Raw genomic sequence first — 26,940 nt, forward strand, 5'->3', positions numbered from 1 at the left:
ACATAATTTAAAACTACAGCCATTGTGAACATAATTTAAAACTACCATGAGGAAATGAGTGTGCATGTGCCACTAAGTTGCTGTCACCCTCAGGTGTCACCTTGGAAGATACAGGAATAATCCTGAAGAGGTGGGTCACAAATCAGACCTGTTTAAAGGGGATGGGTGGGAACTGCAGCAAAAACAGGTATTGGCTGGTAGGGCAATGATAAGATATAGGGGTATCTGGGGCAGGTCCTGGAAAGTGGTGTAGGGAGAACCAGATGGTTCCGAACAGAGGTGTTTGAGAGGTGGTGGTGGGTTTTCTCCCCAAAGCAGCCTTCAGAGTTTTGCAGAGTCCGAGATAGCTAGAGTTATTGTGTCTGCCTTAGGCTGGGGGTGGGAAAGGTGGGTGAAACTCTCTCCAACCACTTCCATTAGTGCCGACGGAGACCTATTTCTCTCCTCACCAGGTGCCAGTGGATGGCACCTGGCGCCTAGCCAGGTGGAGGGTGGGCCAGTTCAAGACTGCAGGAGCCAGATGTTGTTTGCTGCTGATGCCATGGTAACCTGCCCTGAGTTGGTTCTGCCCCAGGTGCCCTAAGAGGGAACTGCTTGGTCTTGGCATCTAGGCCTGGGCTTGCCTGCTTTGAGGCAGACTTCCATCTACATCTGGAGCCAGGCAGTTTGGGGTTTGTGAGATGCATTATTGATATGGTGATGTAGTTTCTAAAACCAAAATCGGCCTGACGTGACCGAGTATGGGAACAACAGGCTGGAATATTTGAAAGTGAGCCATCTTGGAAGAATTCAGCCGTCCCCCATCCTGTGACTGGGGAGCCCCTCCCCTGAGGGGCCTGAGGCTGGCCACCCTGCAGCGTCTGGAGGGGGTGTTTAAGACACTCCAAGCAAAACTCCCCAGGAGGTGTAGCGTGGTTTCTCAGGAAGATCCTGACTTCCAGTCACCTTATTTTGGTCTTGGCCAGTGTTGGATGCTCAATGTGGCCAGTACCCTGGCTTCAGGGGACCTTGCAGGGCTGTTTCTGGACAGTCTCTTACTCTGCCCTCTGACTCCAGTATGATTTTGCTTGTTCTCCTGATTCCCAGGCTCATGAAGCCAGACTGCTGAGGACTTAACTGCTCCAGATTTGCCAAGCCTCTAGGGGATGACACATTTTTTCTTACCCCTAGTGCTTTTTTGCTCATAAAACGACAAACACCTCCCTGCTTCACTTGCGTGCACACATACACACACAGAGAGAGAAAGAAACCAAACGATCAAAAGCCAGAGAAACTCTTTTTCTGATTATTTTTCCTTTTCCAGACAGGGACATCGATATATTTGAATCATGGGCTGACAGTAATTAAAAAGCACATAACTAGTCATATTAAAATGCAGTTGTTTTACTTAACTGATTCTGCCGCTAGACCCAGAGTGGAGAGGAAAAAAGATGGGGAAAGAAAGCCTTAGAAAGGGAGGCAAATTTCTGTGAGTGACTGGAGGCAGCTGAGGGCCCTGCTTGAATCTAATTGCTGCAAATGCTGCAGTTTGTTTCTGGTAATGGTTTTCTGCTGAAAGGGCTGGGGGACGAGGCCTGATTGGAGGGGGGTGGCGTTTGTTTCAGCTGCATGGGGGGTATAATTCTGCTTTCGGGACAGGGTCTATTTTTCCTTACCATCTATCAGCATAAAGTACTTCCACTGAACACTTTGAATCAAGGTTCCATTTAGAGCTACTTTATTCATATTTAATTACAGGCTGCAGCACCAATCTTTAATTACCTTTTTTATAAGCCAGCTAGGAACATCCACTAGCAATCAATTATCATGTGTGTGTATGTGTGTGTGCTTGCTTAAGCACAGGAGGGTGTGGGCGTGTGACTTGCTTCCTGATAGAGAAGGAAAAGATGGCTGCAGGGACACTGGGGAGGTGGTGGGGTGGGGTGTCTGTGTGACAGGTTCTGAGTACCCAGTGAGGGGTGCATCCTCATTCCCCATGCCTGTCTTTGCTTCTGCTGCTGGAATTGGAGATGTGGGCAAGTCCTCACAGCTGGGCCTTGTTCAGAGTACTAAGTTGGGCACTGGGCTTGGGTGGTATCCTGGGGCCCCCTTGACTCCCCTGGTGGGGATGGGGAATTGTGGGAGGCCTCCTTCATGTCCTTTGGGGATGTGGATGTGGTGGACCAGGCTTCCTTTCGCCCTGGAGATTAGGATCTGCTCGCCTCAGCTCTTTCCTTCCCTTACCTCCCTGTGGGGTGCTCTTGGCAGCTGTTCTTGCTACACAGCCCTAGTGATGCCATGTCACTCTTCAGTTGCAATGACTCTGCAGTGCCCCTGCAAGGACACTGGCTTAAAGACTGGTTGTCCTTCTCAGGCAATGAACAGCTGTTCCTGGGAGTCAGGTGGAGACTTGGGGTAGGGAGTGAGGTCGGATGATCCCCAAGCCCCTTTAGGTGGGAAGATTGGTCATTTTAGCTGCCTGGGAGATGAGGGTGTGTGTTCACAACTCTGCTCCAGAAAACCCTCTGCTTGGTGGTGCTCCTTCAGGAACTCCAGAGGGCTTGCAAAGGGACTTGGTATTGATTTCGTTATGTAACAGCTGGGGACATTGCCAAGCCTCTACCCTCCCTTCCATTCCCGAGTCCCTGTCCCAGCAAGGGGGTGGGAAGGGGATGGAACTCACACTTACTGGGTCTCTTGCAGGTGCTGGGCACCATGTCTGTTTCTTTCACTTATTCCTTCTGGGACCTGAGAACACTTTATCCATCAGAGCCCCTTCAGTTGTGTGTGGCAGAAAACTGAAACCGACCTAAGCAGAAAAAGGCATCCTAGGGTGGGTACTCAGGCATGGCTGGATCAAGAGGCTCAAACACTGTGGCCCTGATTCACTCCCTCTGTCTCTCGGCTCAGCTATATTCTTTGCTGCTACTATGTGACCCTCAGCAGTTCCACCGCAGGCTTCTATTTTTATGTTCAAGTTCAACTGAGAAAAACATCTCTTCTATATCAAATAAAAGAGAAATGATTAAGTCTGATTGGACCAGTTGAGTTACCTGTACATCTCTGAACTAATAATGCATGTGGCCAGAGATATTCAGGTTTCTGACTGGCCAGGCCAGGGCCTCACACCTGCCTTGGAGGAACAGGTATGCTTTTTTTATTTTGGAAGATTCCACGTTTGAGGTCTTTGGATTCATAGGAGTGTGGGAACAGGAAGGTCTAGTCACTTCAAAGGAAAGAGAGTTGATTCAATTCTTCTCTAGTGGAGAGAATAGTAGATTTGGTCATTCAACACATTTGTTTGGTACCAACTAGCTCCAGCCCTGTTCTAGGGAGTTGCAGGGAATTCTGCAGTGAACAGAACAGACAAAAATCCCTGCCTACTTGCAGCTGAGGTCCTAATGGGTTTTACAGGAATGATGATCCCATTGTTTTCCCATCCCAAGCCCAGGCCCAAGATAAAGGGTTCTTAAGTGCAAATTAGTGCAACCATTGTGGAAGACAGTGTGGCGATTCCTCAAGGACCTAGAAATAGAAATACCATTTGACTCAGTAATCCCATTACTGGGTATATACCCAAAGAATTATAAACTGTTCTATTATAAAGACACATGCACACGTATGTTCATTGCAGCACTGTTTACAATAGCAAAGACCTGGAACCAACCCAAATGTCTATCAACAATATACTGGATAAAGAAAATGTGGCACATATACACCATGGAATACTATGCAGCCATAAAAAACGATGAGTTCGTGTCCTTCATAGGGACATGGATGAATCTGGAAACCATCATTCTCAACAAACTGACACAAGAACAGAAAATCAGACACTGCATGTTTTCACTCATAGGCGGGTATTGAACAATTAGAACACGTGGACACAGGGAGGAGAGCATCACACACTGGGGTCAGTTGCGGGGGGACTAGGGGAGGGACAGGGGTTGGGGAGGGTGGGGAGGGATAATGTGGGGAAAAATACCAGATATAGGTGATGGGGAGAGGAAGGCAGCAAACCACATTGCCATGTATGTACCTGTGCAACAATCCTGCATGATCTGCACATGTACCCCAGAACCTAAAGTACAATTAAAAATAATAATAATAATAATAAAGGGTTCTTGTGCTGAGAAACTCAGGATGATTGGGTGGATGAGAAGGGAAGAATTTTGCCATTGGGAGCCTATAACTCACGAAGGAGGAGAAAAGAAAAGTGTGTTTTGGGGGAGCAGGGAGAATCAGCCACTGGGGGTGATACAAATAATAATAATGAAAAAAACCAGGACGAAGCGGGCCAGGGAAGCCAATCCCATACCCATCCCTCCTGACAGAAACACACAGGCCTTTCCCCATGGGGTCTGGGCCTTTGGTCTGGGCAGGATGTTGATAAATGGGATGGAGTTTAGTGAGAGCGACAAAAAGGATGACAGGGCTGGAGGGAGTGATTTATGAGATGAGATTAGGAAAGTGATGGTGTAGCCTAGCAAATGGCGTGGGATGGTGGCTGTGGGTCATGTGACACCTGAAGTCCAAGGAGAGGGGTGGAGGGACAGGGCAGAGTGGCTGCTGCAGTAGTGGGGACAGAGGGAGGAAGGGCTGCACAGACTGAATAGATTTCAAAGCATGAGGACCTGGGAGGGTGGGCCAGGAGAACAGGCATCTGTACATGCTTGTGCATGTGTGTGTGCGCATGTCTGGACTTTCCAGGATTCTGAAGCTGTACAGAGGCTTTGAATAAATGAAAAGGGCTGGGCGTGGTGGCTCACGCTTGTAATCCCAGCACTTTGGGAGGCCGAGGCGAGCAGATCACCTGAGGCCAGGAGTTTGAGACCAGCCTGACCAACATGGAGAAACTCCATCTCTACTAAAAATACAACGTGGTAGCACATGCCTGTAACCTCAGCTACTCTGGAGGCTGAGGCAGGAGAATTGCTTGAACCCAGGAGGTGGAGGTTGCGGTGAGCCGAAATCGTGGTGTTGCACTCCAGCCTGGGCAACAAGAGCAAAACTCCATCTTTTTTTTTTTTTAAAAAAAAAGAATGAAATGCAGAGGGTTAGGATTTCAGCCTTGTCCAATCTTGGAAAAGACCTTTAGGGACCTTTTTCCCAGTTGGCTGAATATTTGGATCTGGACCATGTAGATGTGGCCACTCAAGTCAGGAAATTTTATTTCCTTCAGGAAAATTGGTATGGCATTTCTAAGAGGGAAGGAGAAAAGAAGAAGGAGTAAAGGGTGTATTTTCCACTTCATGGAGAGAGAAAATGAGGCACAGAGTAGGGGGCTTTGCCCAGGGCTGCCTTTTTTTTTTTTTTTTTTTTTTTTTTTTGTGAGACAGAGTTTTGCTCTTGTCACCCAGGCTGGAGTGCAATGGCACGATCTTGGCTCATTGCAACCTCCGCCTCCTGGGTTCAAGCGATTCTCTTGCCTCAGCCTTCCAAGTAGCTGGGATTACAGGTGCTTGCCACCACGCCTGGCTAATTTTTGTATTTTTAGTAGCGATGGGGTTTTACCACTTTGGCCAGGCTGGTCTTGAACTCAGGTGATCCACCAGACTCGGCCTCCCAAAGTGCTGGAATTACAGGCATGAGCCACTGTGCTCTGCCGCCCAGGGCTACCTCTGAGTGGCATTTCAGGTGATGACCTAAAGCAAAACTCTGGCTTGCAGCCCTGGGGTCTCTGCTGGAGTGGCCAGGCTGGGAGTGGACTTGGTGACCCATGTTGAGACTGTTGTTCAGGCAGGAACAAAAGGTGGTTGTTGGTCTGGGGCCTCTGCTCAGGATTCTTTGAGCTCCCATGGTTGGTGGAATGGAAACGCCCTCTGTCTGATCCCTGTCTGGGGCTGAGATACTGAAGCTGCCCTGGGCCCACATTCTGTTAATGCTGGGTTGTCCATATGTGAGAGCCCTGGAGGCACAGCAGTGGATAGTTCAATGGGCAGATGAAGCACTTCTGCAACTTCTGAACAGCACTTCTTTGGCCTTTGATGGAGGAAGTGCTTAAGGCCCCATGCACAGGTATGAGGACACGCCCTCCATGCACGTCTTCTGTCCCCCTCCCTCTGTATGCCTACTGTGAATGTCCAGCAGTGGAAGACCAGGCAAGACCCTAGGCTGGTACACAACTGATAAAGCAAAAAATCCGTCCTGGGGGCCAGGTACAGTGGCTCATACCTATAATGCCAGCCCTGGAGGCTGAGGTAGTCTGGTCACCTGAAGTCAGGAATTTGAGACCAGCCTGCCAACATGGTGAAACCCCATCTCTCTCTATATATATATTTTTGGAGTCGGAGTCTCACTCTGTCGCCCAGGCTGGAATGCAATGGCACAATCTTTGGCTCACCACAACCTCTGACTCCTAGGTTCAAGCAATTCTCCTGCCTCAGCCTCTCGAGTAGCTGGGATTACAGGCACTCGTCACCACGCCTGGCTAATTTTTGTATTTTTAGAAGAGATGGGATTTCACCATAAAGGTTGGTCTCTTGGCCAGGTTGATCTCAAACTCCTGACCTTGTGATTTGCTTGCCTCAGCCTCCCAAAGTGCTGGGGTTACAGGTGTGAGCCACTGTGCCCCGCTCCATCTCTATTAAAAATACAAAAATTAGCTGGGTGTGGTGGCACATGCCTGTAATCCCAGCTACTTGGGACACTAAGGCAGGAGAATTGCTTGAACCTGGGAGGCGGAGTGCCACTGCACTCCAGCTTGGTCGACAGAGCGGGACTCTGTCTCAACACACACACACACACACACACACACACACGCACGCACGCACGCACGCACTCACAAATCTGTCCTGTAGGCACTAGGCAGCCCTGACTCTGGCCCATCTTCCTGATTCCCTCTTGCTGAACTGGGTCACCTTTTTAATTGCTCTGTTCTCTCTCCACTCCCGACAGATCCATGATTTGTTCCAGAGCTTTGACGACACCCCTCTGGGGACTGCCTCCCTGGCCCAGGTCCACAAGGCAGTTCTGCATGATGGGCGGACGGTGGCCGTGAAGGTCCAGCACCCAAAGGTGCGGGCTCAGAGCTCGAAGGACATTCTCCTGATGGAGGTGAGAGCCCTACTTTTCTCCTTTCTGAGTCCTGGGATCCAGGCCGCCTAGGTGGAACCAGTTCAGGCTGGTGGGTGGAGTCTGGCCCTTTGAGCAGCAGAGTCGAAGAGGATTGCTGAGATCACGACAGTGGAGGTGTTATGACAGCTCCGTGACCACGAAACCCCATGGCAGTGTGGGTCAGTTCTTGATTTGTCCCTGAGAACTGCATGTGGTGGTCTCAAAACACACTGAACAGCTGCTAGGGGCCAAGGGGACCTCAGGGGAGGGATGTCATAGAAATGAGCTGAACCAAAGCTGTGTTTTTGGGGGGTAGACAAAATTACATCTTAATTTGTTAAATTGTAACTAAAGGGATCATGTGGTCAACAGGGAGTGCCATGTAGCACTGTGCCTGGATGGATGGGGTACCAGAGGGGCTGCAACAAGATGGTGACTCTTGAGATAGCCAGGCAGGAGAGGGACAGTCCAGCAGGTGTAAAGGCCTGACTCTTGGAGGACAGAGCATACTTGGATGACTTCAGCTTGTTCAGATGGTAAGAGCTTGAAGTGGAGATGAGGCTGGGAATGGAGTTAGAACAGAACATGGGGGTTTAGATTCCAGGCGAAGGCATAGAGTGGTATGCATGGCCAACACTCACTATGTATCTGTGGATCTGAGCAGATCTGATTTTTTTCCTATAGTCAGTGGGGAACCATTTAAGAATTTTAATCAGGGGACTGTCATGATCAGATGTGCATTAGAAATAAAAATCTGTTGGGAGTCTGGAGGATGTATCAGAAGGCAGAGAGACTGTAGCCAGGAGACTAATTGAGGGGTTGCTGCTTTGGTCTGAGAGAGAAATAGTGATTTGAAGTACGGCAGTGTAATGGGGGTTAGGGAGATGGATGGGTTCAAGGGGAGGAATCATCAGGACTTTGTGACCAGCTTTACACATGGGGTGGAGGTGACAACTGGTACGAATGAGAAGACAAACGTTAGGTTTCTGACTTAAGTGATTATGTTTGAGTATGTTTAACTATATACAGTACTTTCCCCTTATCTGTGAAGATACATTCCAAGACCCGCAGTGGATCCCTGAATCCTTAGATAGTGCCTAACCCTATATACACTGTGTTTGTCTTACACACATTGATATGGTTTGGCTGTGTCCCCACCCAAATCTCATCTTGAATTGTAACCCCGCTAAGCCCCACTTGTTGTGGGAGGGACCTAGTGGGAGGTAATTGAATCACAGGGGCAGGTCTTTCCCATGCTGTTCTGGTGATAGTGTATAAGTCTCACGAGATCTGATGGTTTTATAAAAGGGCAGCCCCCTGCAAAAGCTCTCTTGCCTGCTGCCATGTAAGATGTGCCTTTGTTTATCCTTGGCCTTCTGCCATGATTGTGAGGCCTCCCCAGCCATGTGGAACTGTGAGTTCATTAAACCTCTTGCTTTTATAAATTACCCAGTCTTGGGTATGTCTTTATTAGCAGCATGAGAACAGACTAATACACATATAAACTTATGATAAAGTTAACTTATAAATTATGCATCGTAGGAGACTAACAAATACAATAAAATAGAATAATTATAACATATAATAAGAGTGAGGTGAATTTGGTCTCTTTCTCAAAATATCTTATTGTATTGTACTCACCTATTTTCAGGACCCAGCTGACCTTGGATAACTAAAACCTTGGAAAGCAAAGCTACAGAGAAGGGGGACAACTGTATATCAGTTAGGGTATAGTTGGGAAAAAGAATTTGCTCTACATATTTCAAACAGAAAATGGAGTTTACAAATGATATAATTGCTGAAAAGCCAAATGGGATGGAGAGACACTTACCAACAGCAGGAAGCCAATGCCACCCTCAAGCTGGAGGGACAAAGAGAATATGTGGTTCTTTAGAGCCCAGGAGCTGGGACCACCAGGTAGAAGCTGAGACTGTGGTGAACCTGTTCACTGGGGGCCAGATCAGACTTAGGGCCCATCACTTGGGAGTGGGAGCCGCAGTTGCTATTTGAGGCAGAAGAGTTTCCATCTCTTGTCCCCCAGTGTGCCAGTATCCCTCAGTGTTGCCTCCGGGCAAAACCTGGCTGGCAGTAAGTTGGCAAGGGTGCCTGGGAAATGGAAGTTCTTATGAGAATAAGGGGATTGAGATGCATCTCAGAGCAAAGTGAAATGGTCAGTACAGCAACCATGTGGGGTGAGATAGTGCTCCTGGCAGTTTTGGATAGGGATATCCCTGTTGGTCTGGAGTCCAGGCTGGAATACAAATTCAGCATTTATGAGCAAAGATACTCAGGATAACTGAATCAGAGTTAGTAGTTGAGATCACTCAGAGAAGGTATGTAGAGTTAAAAAAAAAAAAAAACAAGAAGAAGAAAGAAGGCAAGGAAAAAATTGTGCAAAACATTGTTGGTGGGGGGGTGAGCCCAAGAGAATAAGTTCATGAATGGGACTAAGAAAGCATGGTCAGAGAGACTGGAGGAGAACCAGGATTGAGCAGTGCTGCCGTATTCAGTGGAGAAAAGTTAAAGATGAAAGCACTATGTCAGTTATCTAATGCTGCATAATGAGTCACCTCAAAACACAGTGCCTTAAAACAACAGTCATGTGTTTTGCTCATGAATTCACAGTTTGGCTAGGGCTTGGTAGAGAAACTCATCTGTTTTATGCAGCAGTAGCTGGAGTAGCTTGACTGGGGGCTGGAGTGGCTCATTCCCTGACTGGCAAGTTGGTGCTAGCTGTTGTCTGGGAGCTTAACTGGGGCTGTGGGCCAGGGCCTTAGTTCCTCACCATATCAGCCTCTACATGGCTGTTTGGTCTTCCTCACAGCATGGTGGCTGGTTCTAACAGCAAGTGACCCAAGAGAATAAGGCTGAAAGTACATCACAGTTTTATGACTCAGCCTTGGAAGCCACATAGTATTACTTCTTACTTACTCCTTTGGATGAATCAGTCACAAAGGCCCCCTTAGTTAAGTTCAGTACTGGGGAAATAGCCTCTACCTCCTAATGGGAGAGGGCAAGGTTCTCCAAGTGTATAAGAATGGGAGGTACTGTTGCAGCCCCATTTCTGAAAATAGAGTCTGCCAGAACTCTTCAACGTTGTCAAATGGGGGATCAAATCAGTAAAGCACTATAAAGGGTATTTTGGATTTGGCAATCTAGGGTGGTTAGGAAGAGAAGCTACAGTGGCCTGAGCAGGGTGAAAGGGAATTGGGACTCAAGGAAGTGGAGACCCTTCAGGGAGAATGTTCTTTTTTCAAATGTTTACCTGTGGAAGGTTGGGAAAGTTAGGTAGTGGTCAGAGCAGAGTGTAGGGTTAAATACTGGGGAGACTTGAGTGGAATTGTAGCTGATGGGGAAGGGGGCAGATTGGGGATTCGGCAGAATTGCTAGATCAAGTCCTGGGGGAGACGCAGGCGACTGGGAATGAAGAACACAGGTGGGAACCTTAGCCTTTGATCAGCCTTTGCTTTGAGCCCAGTGGAAGGTGGGAAGGCTGGATACAGATGAGAGTGTGGGGCAGAGGAGAAAGGGGGAGGGAAAGTGGGCAGCAGAGTGTGTAGCAGCCTGATAGCCTCTATTTTTTCTTTGAAGTAGGAGGTAAGACCATCTGCTGAGAATGAGGGGGTAGAAGGTAGCATTGGAAGCCCGAGGGTGGGTGAAGGTTTGGAACAGCTACCGGGTGCAGTGGAAAGGGAGCTGACCAGGGCAGCAGAGCAGTGTTTCCGGGTGGCCTTGAGCATCTGTCTAGAAACCTGATTTTTCTAGCACACCTGTTGGCAGCTGTGGAACAGCCATAGCTGGGAGAAAACAGGGAGACTTGGAGGATCTCAGGGTTTCCCGAACCCCAGAAGCCACTCCTGAGTCAGGCAGGAAGCTGCCTCTGCGTAGTAAACCCGTCAGCGCCCACTTGGACAGGGAGGACAGTTGTCGCTTTTTCTCTGCGCTTTCTTGCTAGCTCCCTAAGTAATGGTTGCTGTAAGGTCAGAGCAATAATAGCAGTAATAAAGATTTGGCATCTTCCTCCCTGAGATAAGCATCACATGCTTTTCTTGGGAAGCACAGCCTGGCAGGCCGTGTGCAGAGTACACAGTGGCTCCTTGGCAGTGGCTGAGGTAGTTCTGGGGCTGGGATCACAAGGCAAACCTGAGACCACATTTATAGCCTTCAGGAGAACAGCCAGAATGGAGTCCCAAGGCCACCACCCCATGGACCGTCAGGATTAGCAGCAGCACTGGGTAACACTGCCATCTCACTGGGCTTGGTCTCTGGTAGGATAAGTCCTGCCTGGGTCCTTCTCTGGCACAAAACCAAGAAGAAGAGCCCAATGGGAAAGCTCATTTGTTTGATACTTGAAGTGAATATTTTGTTCTTCTGTGTTGAGACCTAAACGGTGTCTTATATTTAGGAATGACAATCCCAGGAAGGTAAAGGCATTCTTGGCCTGAAGAATGATTTCTAGGGTACATTTAGGGCTACCAGAAGCTTAGGAATAGAGAGGAGGCAAAGCTATTTTCTGCATAGCCTCTACGTCTCCTTTCATGGCAGTTCCAGGCGTTGTGTGCCCTTAGGCTTCTCTCCCACTCTTGCGCACCCCCCACTCCCACATAATTGATCGTGGCCTGGTCTTATGGGGAAAGCAATCTGATAAAAGCAATTCACACTAAAGAGAGTGACTGATAGGCTTAACCTCTTTATATTTGCATTTTAGGAGGTGACCTTGTAAATCTAAATTCATAATGATTGTGAGTTTACAGGGTGATAGAGGTCTACAGGGGTGAGACTTTTGAGAGCAAGTGGGTGGTGACGACTGGTTGTTATCAGTTGGGATGCTTTCAACTGGCTCTAAGAAACAAAATCCGACTTAAAGTGGTATAGCCAATGCTAGCCCCTATTATCTCACATGTGAAGGTGTCTGGAACTTAGGTCAGCTGTTTCAAGGTGGACAGCCCAGCACCTCATTGTGGTTTGTAGCAACTCAGACTCTGTGTGTGTTTTACTCTGCTCTCTCAGCTTCCTGGCTTGCCCTCCTAGCCAGCACTGTGCACAGTCCCGAAACTAACAGTTCCTGGTGTTACAAGTAGGTAACATCTGGATGCCAAAGAGGACCTATTTCCCTTTTCATATTCCTTATCAAAAAAAAAAGCAGTTCCATAGTAGAATTTCCTTCGTTTCTTATTGTCCAGAAGTAATGCCCATTCCTAAATCAGTCTTAGCAAAAAAACTGAGACCACCTTGATTGGCTTAGACCAATCATGATTCACCTTCTCAGGCCTGCTTTCCTTGAAGGACATGAAGGATGTACAAACTCTGGGTTGTGTTAGCCAGGATGATGGGAGAGATGGCTGTTGGTTTGGCCTCCAGTAGCATGTACCACCCTGGAGTTTTGTGTCTTCTGTGAATTTTCTCCCTTGGGGAAGGGAGAGAGTCTTTAGGATAGACTGTTGAAGGATGGCAGGGGAGGGAGGCTGACTCTCAGTAAATGGTATTCAGTGAATCTGATGGTGTTGATGACTTTGCACAAAAGAAAAAGGCAGAGCCAAGGATGTTTTTCTAGCTTTGTCATTATCACCTGATATTGTCCCTTTAATAGTTGGGGCAACTCTACTTCTAGATGCACGGCCAGTGACTCTTATTGATTTGAGTGGCTGTCCAGAGCCAGACTAATTGGGCCCAGAGATTGGAAGAATGATTCAGCAGGAGGGGGTGAACTGACAAAGCACAGTCCATCCGTCTGCTGGCGGGCTGGCTTTGCAGCAGTTCTTTTCTACCCACAATATTGGGGAGCTTAGCGGACCACATCTCACTGCCATTCTTACTGCTTGAGGGCAGGGTAGGACTCAGATGGTCCTGGAGCTGTGGTACTACCATAATCCTCAGGTCCTAATCACCCTGTATCACTCCCAGTTATTTCTCCAGCTTCTGAATTGATGAGGAACACCCCTTGCCCTATCACCCCTGAGGAATCTAACTCACTGTGAAGTATTATGCCCTTCACGCACCACTGGGCCCCAAGGCACTCAGCTACGTTGGGGTGGGACTCTTTGGAGTGAGCACTAAATCTGATTTATTGCTTGACGTCATCTGGCCCATCCCAAGGGTCTCAAAAAGTAAAAACCTGTGGCAGTCATGTTTTTGACTTTTTCCGAGAAGCATTTTCAGTGTGTGCTGTCTACCATCTGCCTGCCTTTCTTCCTCCTTCCTTCCTTCCTTCCTTCCTTCCTTTTTTTTCCCCAAAGTCTCACTGTCACTCAGGCTGGAGTGTAGTGGTGCAATCTCGGTTCACTGCAACCTCCGCTACCTGGGTTCAAGTGATTCTTCTACCTCAGCCTCCCAAGTAGCTGAGATTACAGGTTTCTGCCACTATGCCTGGCTAATTTTTGTATTTTTAGTAGAGACAGGGCTTTGCCATGTTGGCCACGCTGGTCTCAAACCCCTGACCTCAGGTGATCTGCCCGCCTCGACCTCCCAAAGTGCAGGATTACAGGTACGCGCCATCACGCTTGGCCTCATCTAGTTTCTTTACGAAATGTGTTGGTTGAACAGTGGGTGGCTAGGCAATGTTTGCATTGACACAGAGTCCAACAGCGATTTTATTTTTTTAAATATGTATTAAAAATCCAGAGACGTGGGCCACCCAAGAAAACTTCTCTTCACCCTATAAATCTGTTTTCTAAAAAGTGTGTACTTTAATAACTTATCAGAACAAAGATAAACCCCATGAATGGCAAGCTATTTACATCACTCTGAATTGATTTTCGATCCTTGTCGAACATTCATTTTTACTAGTTTGGATCGGTACAGGCATTCTATTTAGTATGCTGTTTTCCCATAGAACATGATTTCTTTTATAATGTGCAATAACTTGATAACAGTAACTCACATTTCCAGTTGCATTTTACAGTTTACAAAGCTCCTTCTCTGCCTTATCTTGAGCTTCCTATTGTATTGTCCTGTGTCGTTGTGTTGTATTGCACGAGGCAGGGCTGCATACAGAATGAACAAGAAAAGCCCAGGTCAGATCTTGTTTCGACAGTTCCTGTTTTCTACTATGTAAAATTGACAAGAAAAGGATTAAATGAAAGTGTGCGTGTAAAGTGCTCGTAGCACAGTGCCTGGCATGTAGTAGGAACTAAATAATGATAATTCCCCTTCTCTTTTGCTATTATAAATAACAGAAACTAGTTTTCTTTTCTTTCTTTCTTTCCTCCTATCCTTGTTTTTTTTATTTTTTTTTATTTTTGAGATAGAGTATTACTCTAGTGCTCAGGCTTGAGTGCAATGGCATGATCTTGGCTTACTGCAACCTCTGCCTCCTGGGTTCAAGCGATTCTCCTGCTTCAGCCTTCTGAGTAGCTGGGATTATAGGCACACACCACCACACCTGGCCCATTTTTGTATTTTTTGTAGAGATGGGGTTTCCCCATGTTGGCCAGGCTGGTCTTGAACTCCTGACCTCAAGTGATCTCCCCGCCTTGGCCTCCCAAAGTGCTGGGATTACAAACGTGAGCCACCATGCCCGGCCCAGTCACTAGTTCTCAAACTTCTGTGACTCTTCATTTTTTTCCATTATGTTTCTGTGTGGCCCACAATTGATTTTTCCTCCTGTAAGCCAGTGACTCTATGGGAAGATAGTCTTATTATTTTCCCTTGAAGGAAGTATTAATTTTTGAATATACCTTAATTGATTCGTAAGGTTCCAGATCAAGAAGAGAATTCTTAGGCATTCGGAAACTACGATTCCCCCAAATTCAGAAGTTATGGCTCTTTCCACTAAAACCTCAGAAACAGAAAAACTCATTTTCTTTGGATAACACATGTGAAGATATAATTATGTCAGAGAAGCAGATAAACTCTTTGAAATATTCATTTGTTCATTCATTTACTCAATCATTCATTCATGTGACTATTCAATAAACATCTGCAGAGTGTTGAGGAAGTGGGAGACACTGGTGAAAACATTGGCTGTTAGAAGAATTTTATGGAGAAGATATATTTTGGGAGAAAAATCAGAAAGTCAAATTGATAACAACCACCTGTTTAATTTTAGTTGATTGCATCTGTTGTCACAAAGAAAAATTGAAATGAACCTGCTTAAAGGTAGGCTAAGTAGATTCATTTAAGAAGGGAGGTGAATGAAACCAGAGGGTGAAACTGAGTTTTATTTTACTTTTCTTCAGCCAGGAAAAGTTAGCCCAAAACAGTTGAACCAGATGACTCTTAACCTGAACCCCTCACTACCAACTGAATTTCAAGGGGTCGGGGAACCCTCTGAATTATGTGCAAAATTACGTATGTACATTTTCTAGACTTTGTAGCTGTTATCAAGTTTTAAAATTGGTGACTTCCTATAAAGGGGATGGTGACATTCCATAAATCTGAGAACCACTGACTTCTATTCAAAGAACCCCCTTCATTTTAAAGTAACCAAGGAAGTGACCCACAACCCGCAGCTTGCTTTAGAAACCAGTTCGATGAGCACTCTAAAGTTTCTTGGGTTATGAATTAGCTTACTAATTAGTTACTAGCAATAAATATTAGTTAGCGAAATTGACTGCTTATGATTAATGACGTCAGGTATGATCAAGTGTTAATAATCAACAGTATTAGTAATGACTAATTATGTAATTGATTAGTAACTGGAAAATCTTTAATGTGCTTTTCAGTGCTGTTTGGATGTTAATGATAATTTAAAATTTCACAAAAAACAGTGACCATACAACAAATGATGAGGAATTATTGTTTGGCCAGAAGCTTCACCCCTAAGTAGAGACCTCACTGGGTTACAGGTAGCTCTCTGTCCATATCCACATCTGGCCCGTGGTAATTACCTAGAGTGTATTCAGGCAATATTGACTGAACAAATGAGAGCACCTCATTGTGGCCCCTTTCCTCGCCTCTCCTGGGCAAGACCCTCTGGAGCTGAGATTGGAGCAGAATGCTAGAGAGCTTTTCTTGCCTGAATTCCGTGCCCAGAGAAGTGGGATTCAGGTGACTTAGATGGCATGGCTGGCCTCTGCTTAGGTCTGGGGGAATCGCTTCTGTTTCCTGTGCACCTGCTTTGCCTCTGCCTTGGTTACCACCGAGGGCCATCTAAGGGCACTGTGACGAGATGCGATGTCTGGAGGCTGCAGTGCCCAGGTGCCAGGGCATGACGTATACAGTCCAGGCCTCTCTGTTGCCCCCTCTCCCTTCTAGTCTTGTGTGATACAAACAAAACATAAACTAAATCAATTATCATAAGGTCACAGGTCTAGCCCATGAAAGAACAGTCAAGACTCAAAAGAAATTAAACTACAGCCAGATGTAATTAAAAGAAGTTTGGGTCGAAATTGAGCATGATAACGCTGTGTGATGATTCTTTTTAGAATGGCATCTGGTACATTGCCCAGGACATAGGGCTTGAAAACAAAGCTGTAAATGCCTTGTAGCTAATAGTCTGGCTTTAGATTGATTTCTTTTGTGTCACACATGCCAACATTTGGGCAAAATATCATAGAATAGGGCAAAAAGAAGCTCGAGACAAGGCTTTCAGCTGGGGCTCAGTAAGTCTTTCTGGAAAGATGGGAAGGGGAAGTTCTTTTGGTACCAACAGGCCCACAGCTTGTTAGTTCTTATTGCCATCTGCTGTAGTCAGGCGTAGAGATGGTTGTTCTCAGATAACTCGGACTGTCATTTCTACTAAGGATTGCTGGGTAAATCAGTCAACGGTTCTCCCCAGGCCTGGCTTCAAACATCAACCAGAGAGCTTATAGGAGATCAGGGGCCTTCTTTTTCCCTCCCAGAATCCTGGAACACCTCCCATGTCCCTGGTATCACCCTTGCTCGCCCACCACAGAGCCATCATTCAGGAATTTGTGCACCCATCTCAAGTTCACGGTTCTGGTGGTGGGGCAGCCTCAGGATTGAGTCCCTGCCCATGGAGGGGGCTGTGGTATGCTCTGCACAGATTGCTGGGCTCTTCTTTAATTTTGCATCATTAAACTGACCCCTGAATGACAGATATGTCTTCTAGAACCCACCTTTATCATGTCATCACTCAAGAATCCACATTGGAGCCAAATTGCCAAAAATCTAAGGTTTTCATCTAAGTGGTCAAATTTCTTCTCTCTCCTCTTGTCTTACCAGCCTTGTTTTCTTATTCCTATTTAGTTTTTTATTATGAAATATTTTAGACAAGTATAGAAGGTATAGGAAATAGTATTATAAATGTTGAAGCACCTAACATTCAGCTTAAGAAATAAAGTCATGACAGTGACAGTTGCAGCACCCTCCCAGTGCTTTGTGAACAGACCATGAAGAGATCGGGGAACAGCCACAGCAGCAGTGGAGCTAAGTGCTTCAGAGCAAGGGCTGTGGGCCCAAGGGGAATTCTAGCTCTGTATTTCCTTGCTGGGCAAGTTTTGGGAAAATCGTGTAACCCCTCAGAGCCACAAATTCCTCGTCTATAAAAGGATAACACTTTGGGAGGCTGAGGCAGGAGGAATGATTGAGGACAGGGCGTGGTGATGCACATCTGTAATCCCAGCCACTCAGGAGGTTGAGGTGGGAGGATTGCTTGAGCCTAGGAGGTCCAGGCTGCGGTGAACGGTGATTGTGCCACTGCACTCCAGTCTGGGCTACAGAGTGACAGCTTGTCTAAACAACAACAACAACAGAAAAGGGATGATAAGATGTGTATCTGTGTGCCTCCAAGAGTTGTTGCAAGGATTAAGTTTAGTAGTCAGTAAAGTGCTTAGTTCACTATTCACAATAGCAAAGATGTGAAATTAACCCAAATGCCCATCAACGAGAGACTGGATAAAGAAAATGTGGTATAAATACACCATGGAATACTATGCAGCCACAAAAAGGAACCATATCATGTCCTTTGCAGGGAGTTGGATGAAGCTGGAAGCCATTTTCCTCAGAAAAATAATTCAGGAACAAAAAAACAAGCACTGCTTGTTCTCACTTACGAGTGGGAGCTGAACAATGAGAACACATGGACACGGGGAGGGGAACGACACACCCCTGGGGCCTGCTTGGCTAGGGTCGGGGGAGAGAGCATTAGAAAAAAGAGCTAATGCATGCCGGGCTGAATACCTAGGTGATGGGTTGATAGGTGCAGCAAACCACCATGGCACACGTTTACCTATGTAACAAACCCGCACGTCCTGCACATGTATCCCAGAACTTAAATAAAATAAAAGAAAAAGAAAAAAAAAGTGCTTAGTTAGTGGTGGACATGAGGGGAACCCTCAGCAAATGGTAGTCATGGTTACCACTGCTGGCTGTAGGGCTATCACCATCTTGGATTTGGTGCAGAGTACCAAGAGCTTATGGGAGAGCAGGGGCCTATTATGTTTTCCTTCTGGAATTCAGAGGGGGGATGGGCCCTAGGGGAGCAGTTTCCCTTACTCCAGGGGAGAACCAGCCAGGAGGGTAGGAAGTATCCCTTGGTGTGTGCTGTGGGCCAATGACTGGGGTGCTTGTTGGGTTTCAGGTGCTCGTTCTAGCTGTGAAGCAGCTATTCCCAGAGTTTGAGTTCATGTGGCTTGTGGATGAAGCTAAGAAGAACCTACCTTTGGAGCTGGATTTCCTCAAAGAAGGGAGGAATGCTGAGAAGGTGTCCCAGATGCTCAAGCATTTTGACTTCTTGAAGGTAGGCAGGATGAGGCAATGGTGGGCATGGTGGTCTGGTGGAAGAGCATGGTGGTATGTGGGTCTCTGCCCGGAGTATCCCTTTCAGGACATAACTGGGACGTCTTCCTGAGTCCTCTTACTGAGGATGAACGATTTGTCACTGGTGATGTGCATTAAATCCCTTGAAGGCAATTTGCAAAGAAATATCAAGTGTGATTGTTGACCCGTTAGTCAATTAAACAGATGTTTATTGAATAATCGACAACTACATGACACTGAGTCCTAGCCAATAACTTATATGCTGTGGTCTCTGCCTTGGTGAGGCATGGGATGATGACGGCGATGCTGATAGCTAACACTACTGTACGCCGGGACTGTTTTAAACACATGTGTATGACATCAGCTCACACAGTTGGTTCTGCTGTAACAGAACCACAGAATCTGTGGTTTCTGCTGTGTGAAATACTGCAGTTATGCAAAATCACACAGCAGAAACCACAGAACTTATGAGGAAATAGAGTTAGGGGCACAACACTTAAAAAAATTTGTCAGTCGCAGGGTGCAGTGGCTCATGCCTGTAATCCCATCACTTTAGGAGGTTGAGGCAGATGGATCACCTGAAGTCAGGCGTTCAGACCAGCCTGGCCAGCGTGGTGAGACCCCATCTCTACTAAAAATGTAAAAATTAGCAGGGTGTGGTGGCACACACCTGTAATCCCAGCTGCTCGAGAGGCTGAGGCAAGAGAATCACTTGAACCTGGTAGGTGGAGGTTGCAGTGAGCTGAGATAGCACCACGGTACTCAAGCCTGGGCAACAAGAGTGAAACTTCATCTCAAAAAAAAAAAAATCATCAGTAACATAGAAAATAAGATAAGAATGAATAAAAATGAATAGCATAGTTTTACACACATTAAATGGCTAAGAAATATATAAGGAAGTAATACGCATGGCAGTTTATCTTGAGCCTGCTATGGAAGTGGGCATCAGAAGGGTTGCTGCTTGTGAGTTTTGTGGGGTGGTGGGAGGAGTCCTTTGAAATGGGACAGAGGCCAGGCATGGTGGCTGATGTCAGTAATCCCAGTACTTTGGAAGGCAGAGGTGGGCAGACCACTTGAGGTCAGGAGTTCGAGACCAACCTAGCCAACATGGTGAAACCCTATCTCTGCTAAAAATACAAAAATTAGCCAAGCATGGTGGTATACTCCTGTAATCTCAGCTACTTGGGATGCTGAGACAGGAGAATCACTTGAACCTGGGAGGCGGAGGTTGCAGTGAGCCGAGATCATGCCATTGCATTCCAGCCTGGGTGACACAGTGAGACTCTGTCTCAAGGAAAAACAAAAAAGAAATGGGACGGAAAGGTGTAAGCCCAGATGGGCTGACTCACCGACTCGCAGTGATGTCGAGATGTGTTTGTTTTGTGTATTCCAATGTGGCACAGCTCTGCTGGATGCAGCTTTCTGCATTCACAGTGTTTCTTGCAGATGATGGTACACATAAGCAAATCCAAAATGTGCATTATGATCAAACTGTTTCCTAACATATCAATTGCATTGGAACAAATTTGTGTTTTCTAAACAAGTATTATAGCAGAACTGTTCTATGTAATAAGAGACACTTAATGTGGGAAACAACATCGGATAATATGAAGTCACAGCTGTCAGTGCCCATGAGAAGTACAGCTTGTACGTGCTCTGAGGATTCAGAAGTAGGGACTGCCATGCCCCATCGGGTCAGGGCAGGCTCTGCTGAGAAGTTGGCACTGAAGCTGGTGGTTTTTTTTTTTTATATATGTGTGTGTGTGTGTGTATATATATATATATATATATATTTTTTTTTTTTCCCGAGACGGAGTTTCGCTCTTATTACCCAGGCTGGAGTGCAATGGCGTGATCTCGGCTCACCGCAACCTCCACCTCCTGGGTTCAGGCAATTCTCCTGCCTCAGCCTCCCGAGTAGCTGGGACTACAGGCACGCACCACCATGCCCAGCTAATTTTTTGTATTTTTAGTAGAGACGGGGTTTCACCATGTTGACCAGGATGGTCTCGATCTCTTGACCTCGTGATCCACCCGCCTCGGCCTCCCAAAGTGCTGGGATTACAGGTGTGAGCCACCACGCCCGGCTATATATATATATTTTTAAGTAGAGGTGGGGTTTTCCCATATTGTCAAGCTAGTCTTGAACTCCGACCTCAAATGATTTACCTGCCTTGGCCTCCCAAAGTGCTGAGATTACAGGTGTGAGCCTCTGCGCCCAACCCTGGAGCTGGTCTTTTTTGTTTTATTTTTTTTTTTAATTAATTCACTTATTTTTATTTTTTTTTTGAGACAGAGTCTTACCCAGCCACCCAGCCTGGAGTGCAGTGGGGCCATCTTGGCTCACTGCAACCTCCGCCTCCTGGGTTCAAGCAATTCTCCTGCCTCAGCCTCCCGAGTAGCTGGGACTACAGGTGCATACCACCACGCCTGGCCAATTTTTGTATTTTTACTAGAGACAGGGTTTTGCCATGTTGGCCAGGCTGGTTTCAAACTCCTGACCTCAGGTAATCCACCTGCCTCGGCCTCCCAAAGTTCTGGGATTACAGGCATGAGCCACCACCCCTGGCTGGAGCTGGTCTTTAAGGACCATCCTGATGTTCCCTCAGGGCACACAGGAACTGGGGAGAGAGATGTGTGTCACACCACTGTTTTTCCAACACATTTGTCTTCCTGAGCTATATGCCTGTTTACACAGGGTTACCCCCTTTATCCCAGCAGCGCAGGGCTTGGAGGGCTCTTCGGGTTGTCTACACTGAGAGCTTGGCTTCCGACTCTAGGAGAGATCACCCTTCCCTCTTCTTCAGCAGGCCTGGGGAATGCAGGAGAGGGTTCACCAAGCCCTCAGGAGCTCCATGTGCTGGTTCCAGAGCCAACATTCAAGCTCTGCTATTCTTGGGGAGGATGGCTCAGAACATTGGATCAGGGAGAGAGGATGTTCTTGTGGCTTTTGAAGACATCATGAGAAATGGAAGTGTTTATACTTTTGCTCTCCCAACTGACTAACAGGGAAGGAGTGACTCAAGAAGTGTCTGTTCTAACCATTTGAGAATCCACAGGAGGAAGAACCACAGCTGTGGTGATCCATGCAGTGTCTTGACACATTGACTATGGTGGAAGATGGAGCCCGTGAAGAAGTTGAGCTCTTTGAGTGTGGTGAGGGTCGGGTCCGTCTCCATATTCTCAATATGCTTGACTGGCGTTTTGCTGGCTGCCATTTTAGATGTGGATGTACAGCCCCTCTTGTGTATGTAAATCCAGGAGCGCAGCCTAGATCTGGTGATGCTGCCCCAGCCTTGGAGCTGAAACCACAAATTCAATGAAAACTTGGCTTTCTCAGACAAGTGGCAATATTGACTCATTAGCATAATGCTGTAGAGTCTAAGACATGCTTCCACTTGCTTATCCCATTTCTTTTATTCCCGAGCTTGTTGCTGTGCTGGGAGCTGGGGCTTGTCCCTGCTCTGGAAAACTTGTCATCTAATGGAGGACAGACACAGCCATGTATTGTTGTAGTCCAGGTTTGTTAGCACCATGGCAGGCACTCATCTGTGTTTCTGTGGGTTCCCAAGAGGAATTATGTCATTCCACCCAGGATAAAGGGCTCTGGAGGGTGCTTCCAAGGCATATTGACTATAGGCAATATCTATTGACTATTTCTTCTCCGTCAGGAGCTGCAGCATTGAACACTCTGCAGGTACTACGGTGTTGAATCCTCCAGTATCCATCACCCCATATGGCAGATGACCGTTTGAGTAGAGGAACTCAGACAATATCCCAGATTTTCTGACTTTGAGTGTGGTGCTCCTCTCAGGATACTCTGCTGCCTTTTATCAGCAGGGGTGCCCCTCAGAGCCAGAACTGTGAGCCAGACAGAACCATCTCCTCCACTGTTCCCATGGAAACAGCAAAATTGTCCCCTGGCTGGGGCCAACTGGCAACTGCCAGACCAAGACGTGCACTAATAACAATAACACACATTTTCCAAACGAGGGTGCCAAATGGGTAAATCATGAATATACCAATTTGACCTGCTGCTTCCAAAACTTGCACATCCCTCCTAAGACAGTGATGGAATTAAGGCCCCTGAGTAATTAATTTTGCCTAAACACCTCACAAGGGGAAGTGAACTTTGCACCGTGAACCCAGTTCAGCTCCTAAAACTGGAGATAGAGTGCTTTTACACACTGGCTCCCTGTCACAACATCTGTGCACAGTTAAACCCCAGCAAAGAGTTTACTCTCAGTGTGTGGGGTATCTTCTGGTGCGTATGCAGCGTTTAAGAACCTCAGCCCTGTGCTGTAAATCTCCCAGCCTCAGACGAGCACTGAATGCAAATATGGTGTCGGGGGACTGGGAGAGGGTGAGGGGACAGCTAGGCTGAATGGTTAAGGCCAGGCTTAGTGGATCCGGCAGCAGAGTATATGTGCTAGGGGAAGGAGACAGGACGAGTGATAGGGTTTGTGACTCACCTGGGGGATGACTGGGGACAAGGTGGCAGGGGACAAACTTTATAACCACGGGGTTTGGGACTGGAAGTGATGAGAGCATTTCTGTATGTGTGGAGGAGGGGATAGGTGTGCAGGGCCCCTCCAGGGTTCCTTAGTGTGAGGTAAGGAGCCCAGGACTCTAGAAATTGTGGACAAATCCTGAGGAGATGTGCATGTTTTTTGGGAAATATAATAGCTTCCCATGAATCTCAAATATTAGGAACCACTGATGTATACTAATTAATATATAACTTTTTTTTTTTTTTTGCAAATTGCTTTATATGTATTTACTCTTTAATCCTTACAATAGCCTCACAAAGGAGGTGCCACAATCAGCCCCATATCATCAGTTGGGAGACTGAGGCCCAGAGTGATCAACCCTTTGTGCAGCGTCACAGGGCTCACCAGTAAGGGGCAGGGCATAGAGGTAGCCTGCTCCAGAGCCTGCGTGTTCACCCACCGTGTGGTTGTGCTTTGTGGGGAGGATGTGAATTCCAGTGAACTGTCTAGAGCATAAGTCTCAGCCCTGGTGTGTATCAGAACCCTCAGTGAAGCCCGATGTGGCCGTCATAAGAGCAATCGTTGTTTCTTCCAGCAGCTGCTAGTGTCTGGTTCCATGTACTCTGCGCATGGCAGTACTGGTACTGGAAAAATGGGGATGGGGGTGGGGTCGTGCTTCTGCTGTAACCATTATCACCATATTTTTGGTGGGAATCTAGTGCTCAGAGAGGTTATATAAGTTGCCCACAGTCGCACAGCTTATAGGTGGCAGAACCAGGGCTCCCGCCTGCAGCCTGACTCCAAACCTGCAGATCTGACCCCAGGTCTGCAGGCCTTTTGCTCTGCTGGACTCGGGCTCCAGGAGGACTGTGGGCCCAGGGTACAAGCCAGGCACAGCCTGCTTCGTGGGCACATTGACCAAAGCATAGAAACAAAGCAGAAATTGTGAGGTCAGGGCCAGACATGAGGCTGAGGCCCAGGGTCTCAGGCTGAAACTTCCCTAATCGGTGTCCTCCTTCTTGGGGTCCAGATTGACCTCAGTGTGGGAGGCAGGAGGAGCCCACAGGAAGGAAGCTTCTGCTCTGTGGAAAGAGGTAGACCCTGGACCCAGGGGTCCTAATGGTCAGGGTGTGACCCTGCCAGTGGGGCCACGAGCACCCTGACCATGAGCTACTTAGAGTTTCGTTTCACTTTGTGTGGGGGTGGGGTGGGGAGTGCTGGTTTCTTATTGCCTCTTTCAAATTTCTCTTTTTCATTTTTTCCTTCCTTGATGGAAGAAGCATAGGACAGGAAATGTGGGTGCTCACTTCATCCCACACCCCCGGGTCCTCCTGCCCACCTGGTGATTTAGGGGCAGCTCACTTTTCTAACTGGGCATGGAGCAGTTTGGCATTTTGTGGTCATATGATGTCTGTCATGGGACACCTGCAGTTCTGAAGCTCCTGTGACAAATTCCGCTGTTTCCCAGGTTTGATATTTCAGTCATTTCAGATTTACGCAGCTTAAGCAAGGGGCACGTTCTGTAGTTAGACTGGAATGGTGATGTTTGCAGGGAGACCAAGGAGGGGGAAACCCCAGCATACCCAGAACCCCGATGCACAAGCACGGAGAAGCTCTATCCAGCCTGTGGGTTTTCTGTTTCCATCTGTGACTTTTTTTTTGCAATGGAGTCTCACTCCCTCTGTCACCCTGACTGGAGTACAGTGGTATCATCTCCACATACTGCAACCTCCACCTCCTGGGTTGAAGCGATTCTCCTGTCTCAGCCGCCTAAGCAGCTGGGACTACAGGTGCCCACCACCATGCCCAGCTAATGTTTGTATTTTTAGTAGAGATGAGGTTTCACCATGTTGGCCAGGCTGGTCTCAAACTCCTGATTTCAAGTGATCTGCCTGCCTTGGCCTCCCAAAGTGCTGGGATCACAGGCATGAGCCACTGCGCCTGGTCCTCACTGTTTTTTTTAAGTCACCCTTGGCAGACCTGCCTAGAGATTTGACCTCTTGTCTCCCGAGCCTTAGGGGTCCACTGTCAAACATAGGTTTCCAAACAAACCCAAGGGAAGAATTTAACCCAAAAATATGTCCCATTCATTTGGAAGCCATGAGCAAAAACAACAGGCAGGGCATGGTGGCTCACGCCTGTGATCCCAGCAGTTTGGGAGGCTGAGGCAGGGGGATCTCTTGAGTCCAGGAGTTCGAGGCTGCAGTGAGCTATGATGATGCCACAGCATTCCAGCCTCGGTGACAGAATGAGTCCCTGTCTCTAAAAAAAAACAAAGCAACAATGGCAAACATGGACTTGCTTTTTAAAAAGAAACTTTTTGGAAAATACCAAGCAAGTCTAAATTTTAAGTTTCAAGTAGCAGTTTCATATATTTCTCTATTGGCCCAGATTTTCAAATGGCAGAAATAGCAGGTAAGCAGCAAACAAAAATAACACCTTGATTTCTGTTGGAAACTTAGTTCCTATGAGAGCATTTCACTTGTATGTACAGCTCCCATTTATCCTCAGAGGTCCTTCCTGAGATAGGGCGGAAACAATCCTGCTTTCTAGTGCGGAAGACTGGGATGTGAAGGAGTTAAGTGGCTGCTCTCAGACACAGCAGTATCAGCAGAATTAGGAACAGGAAATAGGTGTGTGGACTTGTGGGCCACTGTGTTATGCTAGATGAATTTGGGTGGTCAGGGTAAAGGAAAATCTTATTCTTCAAAACATTTGAAAAAGCTGTGCAGGTTTCTTTATTTGTAAGAGGAAATAAACTCCTAATAATTTGGGGGAACTTGGCTTGCTGGGAGCCCAGTAACTCCCCCTTCCTAGCTGTGGGGGTACTGGTGGGAGTCCCTTGCTCACATGGCAGCTTGGCGGCCTTGTTGCATTCATTCCAGTCTCTTGCCTGCTCCTGGAGAAATCTGTTCTAATTTTGGCTTTTGCATGTTCTGTGAGTTAGAGAAGGTTGGAGAGTGTACGTTAGTCATGCATTTTTCTGTAGGTAAAGGAAAGCCTCATTTAGAGTGCCTTAAACAAAAGAATTTATTGTCTTCACATAACAAGAAGGTTTGCAGCTATTGCCTGCTGATATTATATGTTTTAGTGGTTTGACAGTATCAGGCCTAGCATCTCAGTTTTTTTAAATTTTTAAATCTTTTCTCATTGTTGCAAGATGGCTGCTGCAGCACCAGCAATCACATTCACATTCACTTTCAAGGCAGGAAGAGAAGTGGAAGAAGAGTAGCACCATGCAAGTACCCCTTTTTATCAAGGAAATAAAAACCTTCCCAGAATCCCCTAGCAGGCTTCCATTTACGTTCATAAGTCAGAACTGTGTCACATGGCCATACCTGCTATAAAGCAGGCAAGGATAGTATTTAGGTTTTTTGTTTGTTTATTTGTTTCTGGACAGGGTCTTGCTCTGTTGTCCAGGCTGGAGTGCGATGGTGTGATGTATAAGATAACAGCTCACTGTGGTCTTGACAGCAATCCTTCCACCTCAGCATCCCAAGCTGGGATCACAGGCATGCACCACGATGCCTGGCTAATTTTTATATTTATTGTAGTGACAGTGCTTCACCATGTTGCTTAGGCTGGTCTTGAACTTCTGAACTCAAACAATCCACCTGCCCCAGCCTCCCAAAGTGCTGGGATTACAGGTGTGGCTCGTACCCAACCTAGCCCCAGTATTTAGTTACTTTCATCTCCAGGGAAGAGGAGGGTTGGGAATAGATGTTGGGTTAATATCCAGTGTTGTCTGCCCCAAGGG

The 26,940-nt window shown here is 46.9% G+C and overlaps 1 protein-coding gene across 4 annotated transcripts in view; it reads left to right on the forward strand.

The window, feature by feature from the left end:
* The window catches only part of ADCK1 (aarF domain containing kinase 1), a 154,541-nt gene that overhangs the window by 102,252 nt on the left and 25,349 nt on the right, over positions 1 to 26,940 (forward strand). For all 4 annotated transcript variants that reach the window (XM_012476899.2, XM_012476904.3, XM_012476902.3 and 1 more), the window contains 2 exons: positions 6,874 to 7,032; positions 18,515 to 18,673. In XM_012476899.2, coding sequence (XP_012332322.1) covers positions 6,874 to 7,032; positions 18,515 to 18,673 — 318 coding nt within the window. The remainder of the gene's footprint in view (positions 1 to 6,873; positions 7,033 to 18,514; positions 18,674 to 26,940) is intronic.

This window comes from Aotus nancymaae, unplaced genomic scaffold (genome assembly GCF_030222135.1).
Source record: "Aotus nancymaae isolate 86718 unplaced genomic scaffold, 86718_ANA_hifiasm-v0.15.2.pri h1tg000011l, whole genome shotgun sequence".
NCBI lineage: Eukaryota > Metazoa > Chordata > Mammalia > Primates > Aotidae > Aotus > Aotus nancymaae.